At 43.0% G+C, this 11,603-nt stretch overlaps 1 protein-coding gene across 1 annotated transcript; it reads left to right on the top strand.

The window, feature by feature from the left end:
- Positions 1 to 1,873: 1,873 nt before the first annotated feature.
- Positions 1,874 to 9,959, top strand: LOC119031322 (glutaredoxin domain-containing cysteine-rich protein 2). The gene is made up of 5 exons (XM_037119724.1): positions 1,874 to 2,223; positions 2,596 to 2,779; positions 4,313 to 4,422; positions 6,044 to 6,271; positions 8,778 to 9,959. Exons 1-5 carry the CDS (start codon positions 2,167 to 2,169, stop codon positions 8,949 to 8,951), a joined length of 753 nt encoding a protein of 250 aa, XP_036975619.1. The 5' UTR covers positions 1,874 to 2,166; the 3' UTR covers positions 8,952 to 9,959.
- The last annotated feature ends 1,644 nt before the right edge of the window (positions 9,960 to 11,603 follow it).

The following is an 11,603-nucleotide window of genomic DNA, read 5'->3' as shown; positions in this document are numbered from 1 at the left end:
GAATAGACATGAAGTGTTAATGTGGAGACAAAGAGAGACAGATTTACAGCGGCAATCATTTAAACAGAAAGCAGCGAGAATCCTGGCACATTAAATGATTCCTTCACAGCGATGCACCCAAAACAATTTCTCGCTCGAGTGACCGTACTTGCTTGTTCTGCAATCTGATTAAGCCGACTCTCGGTCAGGGAGGAAAGAAGAGAGAGTCTCTACCTATCTCTCTCTCTCTCTCTCCCCTTCTCTCTGTTTTAAACCATGCATTCACTCTCCGCTTAATAACAGTCATCTGTAAGGATAATTGTAAGATTGATCTCGACATCCACGGGGTTAATAGCCTCCATTTGTTAGTGTTTGTTCTATCAAATGGCCTCTTGAAGATGCAAGTTGTGGCTTCACTCAGCAGTTGCAAACTATAGATAATAAACACCGCACAGTAACACAAAAATCTGTCAGTGGACTCACTCAAATATTGTGTGCTTGCATTTACGAATTTGAATGTTGGCCGCTTGCACACACAAAGCCGATACACACACACCACAGAGTCCAACACACGACGACAGAGTGGGATTCAGTTTCTGCACTCGTCCTCATGGATGTGACTGAAATTTTAAATTAGTCTCTGAACTTGTGATGAAATGTTGCTTAAAAGGAGGCTGACAGCAGGAATCATGGCCTATTAGCCTTAATAAGAGGCAGACAGACCAATCTGGAAATGACAAACAGCAAAATTAGACGTGTGAATGATACTTTTATATGATGAGAACATTAAATAGGAAAACAATCGCAAACTAGAGTCTCATGATTAGACTGTAATTGCTTTATTTGGGATGTAGATTACCTATCCAGCCACAGTTTGGCACTTATGAATGGTCATTCAATAATTCACACTGCTGTCAAAGAGATCTTTGTTTTCGGTGTAAGTGATGAGCAACAAAATCTGTCTATTTTCAAAAATGACTTCAAAAGTTCAGCTAGAGCCGTTATAAGGCCTCAGAAGACCAAGTGAGAGGAATGAAATTGGTTTCTTAAGAAGTTAAAGTCTTTTCTGTACAAAATTCATGTTTCTGTGTTTAATTGACATTTAATTGTTTCTTGCTGAGCTGATTTCTTGGTACTTTGGTATTAGAACAATGTCCTGGTGTTTCCTGTGCTGGCTCAGGCGTGTGTGAGCTGACCAATCAGAGCAAACTGGGTATTCAGGAAATATCTGTCTTGCTTAATTCTGGCTTAGATATATTCAGTGTCAGACAGGTTTTGGTTTATTACCTCAGCTGGATCTCTCAGCTGAATTAACTTTCTCATATTTTGTATTATTTTATCTAAAGAGCTAAAGAACTTTCTGATACGACGGTTTGATTTGTCTTTGAATCTTCTCGGGATCTAGACGAGGTCCCTGAGCTTTTGTCTGCTGGAGAAAAAAAACTTCTCAGTCGCTCTCAGGTGAATGAAAAACTTCTACATACCTGAGATATTATGACAGGCGCTCCTCAGATCAGACTTTCAAAGAGACCGACTCAGCCTCCACTGAGTCATGAAGTAAGACTGGAGTCGAGGGCTCGGCTAAGAACGAGCACACAACACAAATGGGCCACACAGGCGAAGGTTTTCAGCGTGATGGCAACAGACAGCAAATGTCATGTTGTACTGTGCGAGCACTGATGAACTCGGCTCCCGTCCAATGACAGGCGGTCCTACAACTATCAAACAACTTTCACACACACACAAACACACACAGGGTGCTCCACTCAGGCTCCAGCTACCTTCTATTCTGGTCGTCATAATTATTTGATGACGGAGCTTCTGGTTTCCCAACCACGCTTTTGTACACACGATCTCGCTGTGAATAATTCAGTGCGGCGAACTAGAAAGGTGGTCCTTTAAAACAGCAGGTGCAGGCGAACTGAGGAGGCAGGACACGCAGAGAGAGCTTTATCTCTATCTTTATCTGGTCTACCACCCACTCCTACCACACGGCTCTTCACTTGGGCTCTCACCCTCTCTGTGCTTCCATCAAGCTGTTTATCAATCCATTTCTTTCATCCATCCATCCATCCTTTGCTTTCTTTCATCACACCGGGCACCACGGCGTCCAGCTGATGTCAATTCGGTAAGGAGCTTTTTGGATGGGCTGACAGTCTCACAGCGTCTGCTCCTCGATCGGCCACCATGGAGGAGCTCCAGAGAAAACTGAATCAACGCTATGAAGGCACCAAGCCCAGAAAGGTGAGCTGTTCTGAAGTGCTTTTATAGATGTACTGTTGAGTAAGACACATATTAAGGTCACTGCTGATCTCTCTGTTTACATTTTTTATGCTTTATATCAGTGACATGCTTGCTTGATACTGTAACATGCAACCAAGTGAGTCTGGTGTGTTTGAATCTGATGCTGTCAAACTGCAAACTGAGAGAGAGAATGAAACAGGAAGTTAACTTGCATGTTTAAATGCATGAACCCAAACATTTCTACTGATAAATCTCCTTTCATTGCTCATAAGCTGAACGTGTTAGTCACCGCAGTAATTAACAGACCAGCTCACCTGCTCAGCGTGTACAACTGTTGTCACCTGTGTCACCTTCAACTAAAAAACACCACAGGTGAGGTTCAAGCTGGCGTCGTCCTACAGCGGTCGGGTTCTGAAGCACGTGTACGAGGACGGTCAGGAGCTGGAGAGTCCAGAGGAGAAATACCCTCACAGCTTCGTCCACCGCAAGATTCCCCCCAGCCACCTGGAGGTGGAGCAGCTCTGTGGGTTTGAGGAGGCTCCCGGGGACCAGCAGGGTGGGTTTTTATAATCGTGAAACATACTCGACCACTGTGTCTTTATAGTCAGGACGGTATGGAGGCTAGTAACCAGGGAAACCAACAGCATATTACACGGTACTCCAGCCTGCACAGCTGAGTGGTTCCCGTGAAATTACATGGGCATGTTTTTGCTGTCAAGGTAATAATGTTCATGTATGACTGAGAGGTCGTGTACAGAGTGTCTGTGTGTGTGTGTGTGTTGAAATGAAAACTGCCTGAAAATCATGTACGATACGAAGCATTACAGTAATCATAGTAATGATGATGGCGGACATCAGAATAACATGCTCAGCAGCCCACACACCAGCTGGAGGTGTAGCATGTTGTGAAGATCAGAGAAAGATGCACGCGGGAGTTTAACATTTTCAAACGGTACATTTTAACCCAAACCATGTTTTCCTAAACCTAACCAAGAAGTTTTGTTACCTAAACTAAACAACTGCAGAAAAATTAAAAGAAATGGAAAATAATGGTTAAACGACGTGACAATATGCAAACCCTGGTCTCCAGCCTGAACGTCCTCGCTTCACTGATTCAGCCATAACAAGTTACTTCAGATGCAAATCTTGTCACTTTCTCCTGAACTGAAATGATGGTCCTGGAACAACACTGATGAGAACGACATCCAGCAGGATAACTGATCAGTTTTAATGACGGTCCTGCAACATTGTAATGATGTTCCAGGAAAAAAAGTTGTAACATGTTGTCAGGAATGAACAGCTAGCAGCTAAATTAAAATCTATCTGATTCCAAAGAGCCAGTGTTATTACAGTCAGCTATTTCTTTAGGTCATATGCAAGAACATGATCAGTTTCAAAGAGGTAATGCTCATATTCTAAGCTATTCAATGAACATGATTATTTTCAATGTTTACATTTAAGTGAAAACACATAACCTAATAGAAATCATTGTTATAATTAGTACAGTGTGTGCAATTAATGGAAAAGGGAAATATGTTTACTGTATTTGCTCTGTTGAAAGTTAACAGCCCCCTGCAGACTATCTGTACTGTAGCACTGCAGCCACACAGCTCAGAGTAAACTGAAGACTGGAAACAGGAAAAAAAACAGCTAGCTTGGTTTGATTTGTCCAAAGGTAACAAAATACATCTATTAGCACCTGCAAAACCTCACTAATTGTTTCATTTGCAACTCGTCAACTACTGAAGCTCGGTGATTCCAAGGTCGTCTACACTGACGCTGTGGGCACCGACACAAAGCGCCAGTGTTTGACAAGTTGGGAATGAGACTAAACAATCAACTATTTTACAAACTGGACCCTTAATCTGAGTGTAAAAATGATCAATTAGCTGTCTGATGGGCAGATTGCATGTCCTTGCTGGCTAACACCTCCTCACTTGGGTCTGATGACTCATGATTGGTCTTTGTCGTCCTCCATGACTTGCAGAAATCCTGACAAGCAGCTAAAAGTTATGTGCCATTTATGGATGGAGTCTCTAACCTTTAAGTTCCCATTCTATCCTGTCAACATGTTTCACTCTGTTTCCAGGCGTCTATCCTCCAACAGGGCTCATTGCCCAGAGAATAAACGTATACAGAGGAATGGGCAGCTACCAGCCTGCTGCAGGCCACGCTGAGGGTGCAGAGGGAGACGCCACAGTAAGTGCTTGATAGTTTTGATTTGAGCTAAATCTTGATATTAATCAAGATCAGCTTTGATTAGATTTCTCCCTCGCAGTGTCAGTGTTCGTCTGTCTCAATGTCAAGTACTGAGAATTGTCCTAATTGTCTTTCATTCTCAAGTGCAGCTCAAATGAACTGGAATGCCAAATAATAAGATTCTGGTGAACGTCCATCATGGCAACAGTTTATTTAAAGTGATCTCAGGACTAAAACATCAGGCTACATCTCACTTTATTATGAGTGTAGGTACAAGTATTTATTCATGGATGTGATGCCTGCAAACATTTAACACCTTAAAATTAAGTTTTTTTGTGCAGCTGACACCCTTTGAATCGTAAATGACTAATTTTGGAGCATGATCATTGTGCAGCGTCTCTTTAAATACACTTACATAAAGCGACTTATAATAAGAAAGTACAGTATCACAGCTCCTTGGAAGAGTTGTGATTGTGTTTGTCGTACCCCACAGAGCGTCGCTCGTCTACATATGCTGAAAACAAACTGACGCACCAAAATAAACACGATGAACACAATTACCAGCCAACGCAAAGTGATTTAATAATTCATACATCTTTAGAACAGAACAAGCAATCAAGACTGGAAATAGAAAATGGGAAGAGTCTTTGGTTAATTGAAGAATCAAATGCACGCTGTTCAGCGGAAATTGCACACCAATTCAAGTGGAACAATAACAGCAACAGAACTGTTGGTCTGACAGGATGAAGCCGCTGGTGCTGAGACGCCGTGGCAGCAGCTTCATTAGTGCAGCAGGCTGAGAGGGAGGTCAGCTGCAGCTCCTGCTGGCTCAGTGTCACTTTAATTCTTTTATCCACCGTACAAAGGCACGCTCGGCCTGGTGACCAAGGCCAGTATTTATCACATTCATCTGCACAAAACAGCAATCTGGATTTTTAAGGCATTATTAAAAGGATGGTACGGGTGGTCCTGGAGGAGCATCCCTACTGTACAAGGTCTAATGAGTTCCTCCCTGCATGACTTCAGCGCTTTCTTCCTCTGTTTTATTATCAGAGAGATTCACTGAGAGAAACTTCTTACAGTTACAGACCGCCAACTTCCAGAAAAGAAAAAAAATACAACACGTTAGAAAATATCTAGTTCTTAAGTTAAAAGCTGAAGGTACAAGCTCATGAGCTTAAAAAAAAAAACAAAAAACAAACGATGTGAGCCACTAATGGCCGGGGGAAGCTGAAGATTATGGTGTTGACAGAAGAACTTAAATCATTTCACGTTTACATTCTGGCTCTATTGTTTTTCAGTGTCTGTGATGTTGGGTTTTGATATCTGGGCTAAAAGAAGAAGTTCTGTTACTTCCAGTTCTCCATCACCAGAATCCTGGACCAGAACACAGATACAAAGCATGTTGTGTTTTTCATGAGGGGTGTGACTCTCCGGCTGCATTCCACTAGAAAACCTCTTCTCACCCACACATACAGCCGACGGCTAAATGTGGGCGCGCTCTCTGTGTGTTCCAAGATGTAGGGCAATATGCATCTGGTCCAAAAACAGCCCATTTAAAATACTTATTTTTAAGAAGTACCAGGTGTCGTTATATTAACTGACATGTTCTGTCCTTCAGTCCTCAGTGTTGGACTTTGGCAAAATAATCATCTACACCAGCAACCTGCGCATCATCCGAGCGCCGGTGAGGAAGCCCGAAACGCTGCGGCACCACACTTTGCCTCCTGTGGACTTGGAGGGATACCCAAAGGCTAAGGAGAGGGGGAGCAGGAGGAGGGCTAAAGCTCTCACACAAGACGGGGAGGAGAAGAAGGAGGAGAAGCGGATCAGCGACACAGAGTCCAAGGTAATGATCCTTGGCCAAATTATTCTCAGCGGTGCGGTCGAGTTTTATCACCCTGTTTTCTGTTTCCTGCTTCACTCACTCTCTCCACGTCCTCCCCCGTCCCTCTTTCTCTGCATATGTCTCCAGCCACCGTTTCTCTTCTTTATCTTTCCTTCCGAGGGGAAGACTGCAGGATGGCCTGTGTAGCCGTATTATTGTAATCTGTAACTGTTCACAGAGGGGTGTTTACTCTCGTCCTGCAATCTCCTCTGCTTCTGTGGAACTGCCACCTTATTTGCGCCTCTTTCCTTTCCTCTCCCCGTTGCCCCCTCCCCATGTAACAACTACCATACCATTGTCCTCGTGTTATCTGTCAACTGTGAACAGATACTGATGAGTCCACAGTTTTACTCTGCCCTTGCAGCATTTGCCTGCCACTTGCCAGCCTGCAAGGATACTCAGCTTGCTATTATCCCTCCCTCTCACCTCCTTGGCTGATTACTCTTCTCTTTCTCTCACTCCCTCCATTCTCACCTCTCTCGTTATTTTCTCATTTTCTCTGCCTCCTGGAAAAAAAAAAAAGTTCATTCTCAGCTTTTGTTTTTCCATTATTTGGCAATCTCACTCCTATTTGTTCCTTTCTTTCCTTTATCATCTTCGCCTTTGTTGCCCAGACTCCAAGGTAGAACATTTTCTACTGCAACACACAATTAGATTTATCCTTCGTATGTGCACAAATTGTGCAACTGTTGCAGCACTCTGGATTTCACAACGGTTACACCAGTTAATCATCATATCACTAACTGCAGCTAACTGTGCAGCTTGACCCGAGGGAGGTTTTGATGCACCAGGTTGAAGCATCGACTTTCAAGGCTCGTGTGCAGACTTGTCTTATGAACCTCGGCCAGACTGACTTCTGTGGCTCCTTACTGTTTGAAAAGCATCAGAACAATAACAATAAAGAATCTATTCCACTCTAAAAGTCAATGGTGGACCATACTGAAACACACCTCTGTGCTGTTTGAGAACCCAGTGAACGTTACTGAGGGCTGAAACTCTTCACTGGCTGTATGTTGGGCATTTTACCTGCAAGTGGTACACGAGCAAACGGTTGATTACATGTTGGGACATTTATTTTTCCTCAGTAGCCATGAAAGGGATTTTTGTATGAATGTGTATTTATCGCTAATAAAATGACAAACAGAACATGTCTCCTCGTGCTGTTACTATAATTACTATGACTTGGTGGTTATTTTGCAAAAATGAAAATAAGCCGCGGTAAACTCACAGTCTAAGGAGGACGCACACTATGTTTCCCTGATAATGTTCCATTGTGAACAATATCTGTGTGGAAGTCGTCAGGAGGAGGGATAATTAGCTGCACGCCCCATTCATTCCTATGAAAGCTGCCCAGTGGTGCTCAAATCATGTTGGGTTGTGCTGAAGTGTGATCACCATGGGTTCAGGAGTTTGTATCCACAGTTTTACAGCCTTTTTATTCACAATGGAAACTTATGGGAAAATGTCTTTTTGGGCCCCAGTGCATCATGGGATGTTGTGTTTCCACCGTTTGGCCACTATGGAAAAAAAATCCTAGCTCATCCTGGAGGCTTGGCTCGGCTGCATGTGTTGTGTTAGGGTGTTAACAGCTACAGCATGAACAGCTAATAGAGCTAATAGCTCACGGCTAATAGAGCTAATAGCTAACGGCTAATAGAGCTAATAGCTCACGGTTAATAGAGCTAATAGCTCACAGCTAATAGAGCTAATAGCTAACGGCTAATAGAGCTAATAGCTAACGGCTAATAGAGCTAATAGCTCACAGCTAATAGAGCTAATAGAGCTAACACCTGACTGAGCTAAACACACAGCAGGACCGAGCATTAAACAGTGAGCTGCAGTTTAAGGTGGCGACACAAGCTCATAGTGAAAAGATGACAATAACAGAGAGAAGAAACGAAATGATTTTGGAACAAAATATGAACAGCATTTGATTTATGGCACTGAGCAGTGAACATGTACTGCATCTTCCCAGACTCCCAGTTGTTTGTACAGATTCCAACATTACCTCATCGCACATCCTCTGTTACTATCCACCCCTCGTCCAGTAGATAATCTACAGGCAGCTGCTCGTTACTGTAAATTCAGTCGTAATGACCAGCTGGCTGTAAAAATGACCGTCTGGCGGTACGATATCCTGCAACACAGCTTCTTACCAAAGGCTCCTGATTATAAATAACACCAAAGATAAATCTTCTGAGTTGTGAGGGTTGTTCAGTGCATGCCAGCAGGCAGGCCGGCTAAAGTAGATCTCTGATGTTTGCTGTTAATGAACTTAATGAAGGTGCTGCAAGTTAAAATGGCATCTCACTCTTCATTCTCACACATAAGACATGGTTGACCTGATATCGGCCTTTATGTTCTGTTTCCCCCTTTTTTTGCCCTTTACCTGACTCTACCTGATCCTCCCCTTCACCTCCTCCTTCTGCTCCTCCTCTCTCCTGTAATGTGTATTGTCTTTCTCCAGGAGGCCGACAGCTGTCAGCATTGTGGCGGTTCGGGCTGGGCTCCCTGCTCTCTGTGTCACGGTAGCAAGCTGTCCATGCTGGCGAACCGCTTCAATGAGTCCATCAGTGATCTGCGTTGCCAGGCCTGCTACCCCCATGGTCTGGAGACGTGCCAGTCCTGCTCCAGCAAATAGCGCTGTTTGGCTGACTCCCATGTCTGGCAGAGAGGGGGAGTGAGCGAGTGAATGAGAGTGTGTAGCTGTGTGTGTGTGTGTGAGTGTGTGTGTCTGTGTGTGTGTGAGTGCATGCCTGATGTGCTATCGGTTTGTCGGGATTGTCTCGGACGCAATATTGCTCTAATCCAAAATGTTCTTGGTGGGGTGTTACAGAGCACTGCTAGGAAACATAAGCCATCATTGGAAAGGGGAATAGTGGCTGTGCAGCGGGCACCAATTCATAAAATACAATTACTGTGTGCAGTGAACATGTCTTGAGATAACACAAACACATAATCATTTTTTTGTTGTCACATTATTTTGCATCCGCGCCGCTCCTCCCTGATAAAACCGGCTTTTACGACGGACTTATCATTTTAATTAAAATGATGCAAACATTTTGCCTTTTATTTCATCTGCTGGGAAGACTGCCCTGTTTCCTATCTCCACTCTTTGTTCACCATGAAGAATGAAGCCTTTTATATCTCAGCGTGATGTACAGTATGAGGGTAATTGATGCTTTCATTTAAAAAAAAAAAAAAAAAAAACTGAGAGAGACTGTAGGATAAAGAGTTTGAGATGGAAAGAGAGAGTGAGAGGACGGAGCGAGGGAATCAGAAGGAGACAGTTTCATACATTTTAATAACACAAATCAAATTTGATCCATGAATAAAGACTCAGCCCAACAATGACAAAGTCTGACACAGAGGCAGTGATTCGCTTTATGAAATCAAACTAACAACAGCTGCTGTTGTTAATAAGGAAAGAAGTTACAAGGTGTTGAAAATTAAGTCAAAAATATATATATTATTATTTTATTGTGAAAGAGTTAGAGATGATACAATCATAACTGACCTGCTCAGGACGTTACATGGTTGTTGATGATGTTGTTTTTAATTAGTTGTCTCATTCTAATGTGATTGTCATTCCAACCTGTTCAAAGCTTTATCCACAGTTTTGATATATGAAGGTAATAAAATAAACTACATTTTCAATGGCTCCTCTTTTATTGTGTCAAATAACTGATGATTGAAGGTCTAACTTGTGCTGTATTACCTTCACCAGGTCCTGTTAGATTATTGGTTGGTTTGTCAGCAGGTTCACACAAAAACTACTGAACGTATTTCCACGATCGTTGGATGGAGGACGGGTCTCGGCCCGGAACAGACCCTGTTTCTGTTCGGCGCAGATCCGGATTAAAGGACAGATCCAGGATTTCCTTAAAAGCGCAATATGTTGATATTTTCGTTGAAATCTAATCAGAATGTGAAGAAATGATTTTTTATATTGTGACATCTTTGTATTGTGTCACAGAGATTATCTATTTATGTTTAAGCATGCTAACCAGCTCACACCGGCCCATCCAGGATAAAATCAGGAAAATATCTGGTGAGCTTAGATTCTGGTTCTGGGTTCTGGGTTGTGGAGTTTGATATTGGATTCATTGTGGAGCAGACTGTCAGGCCTTGGCTGAGATATGAACTATACTGAGTGCCATTCTAGTTTATACAACATTGGGTTATTGATTATTATCATATACCATCAATAACAACCCAAAATGTCCACAACAACAAATGTTTTGATTGAAAGCAGCAACTCTGATCTACAAGAACAGTGAAGCTCATCGTGACAGTCATCTTCTGTTTGTGTTGTGGTGCATCAGTCGAGGAGCCTCAGATCCGTCAGCGCTGTCACCATCACATCAGACGTGCTCGTGGCTGTAATCTGGATACATCTAAATGTGTCCTGCAGGCGGAGCTGCATCATAACTCGAGAGGGAAACTTTTGTGACTGCCACTGTGTGAAAGTCATTCCTCAAAGCGTTTGCTGAAGTTTTCACGGCGGGTGAGCGATCTGTTTGTGTTCTCAGCTTGAAAACCAAATGAAACAATAACAATAAAGTCAAACGCAGCACGAGTTATAGTTCCCAGTCGTTACATCCTCGTCATCACGCTTCAAATCAACTGCAGTCAAGCACGATGCTTTATATTGTATCATTTGGGGATTAATTAACAGATTAGGAGAGACAAAATTAAAAAATATCGCCTCGATAGCAGATGATTACAATATAAATACTTTTCATGCTGCTGTGTCGGCTCTAAATCACCTTCATGCAGTCGTGCATTTTGTGTGTAGCGGCATCAACATCCAGATTACATGGAATCATTTCCAAGCTGATATAAATTCCCCCCGTAAGGTTTAAACATCAGACAGCGACGTTAACCGTGCAGAATGTGTTTGTGCATTTGACTGTTTAGAAACAGTAAAGAAACAAAGCCTTTCTCATCTGCCTCCTGAGCAGCTCTGAGCCACTGGATATTTTTACGCTGGATGCTGAAATGGCATTTTTCAGCACAATCCTTATGCTCCAAGGCAGAGATGATCAATCAAAATCAGTGTTCGCAGTAGAAAGCACTGACCACATCCTCTGAGCTGTCGGCGGCCCAGAGTCATGGCAGAACAAGCACCCCAGACCATTACAGCCCACTATCCCGGCCCTTATACCTATCTTTGTGCTGGCTTTTCCATTATTTTTGTCTTATTATGTTAGATAGCCTCGCACCCAGTTAAAGAGCGGCCTACGGGGCTTATCAGCACACTGGCCAAAAGCCCCATCAGCAATCAAATACC

Source organism: Acanthopagrus latus, chromosome 13 (genome assembly GCF_904848185.1).
Source record: "Acanthopagrus latus isolate v.2019 chromosome 13, fAcaLat1.1, whole genome shotgun sequence".
Taxonomy (NCBI): domain Eukaryota; kingdom Metazoa; phylum Chordata; class Actinopteri; order Spariformes; family Sparidae; genus Acanthopagrus; species Acanthopagrus latus.
This window is presented reverse-complemented; position numbering and strand designations above follow the sequence as displayed.

What these genes read in the sequence shown, in the direction of transcription:
- LOC119031322 (XM_037119724.1), top strand. Translation starts at nt 2,167, where the DNA reads ATGGAGGAGCTCCAGAGAAAACTGAATCAACGCTATGAAGGCACCAAG. An exon ending in GGCTCCCGGGGACCAGCAGG is followed by an intron (nt 2,780 to 4,312) that starts GTGGGTTTTTAT and finishes CTCTGTTTCCAG; the next exon opens with GCGTCTATCCTCCAACAGGG. An exon ending in TCAGCGACACAGAGTCCAAG is followed by an intron (nt 6,272 to 8,777) that starts GTAATGATCCTT and finishes GTCTTTCTCCAG; the next exon opens with GAGGCCGACAGCTGTCAGCA.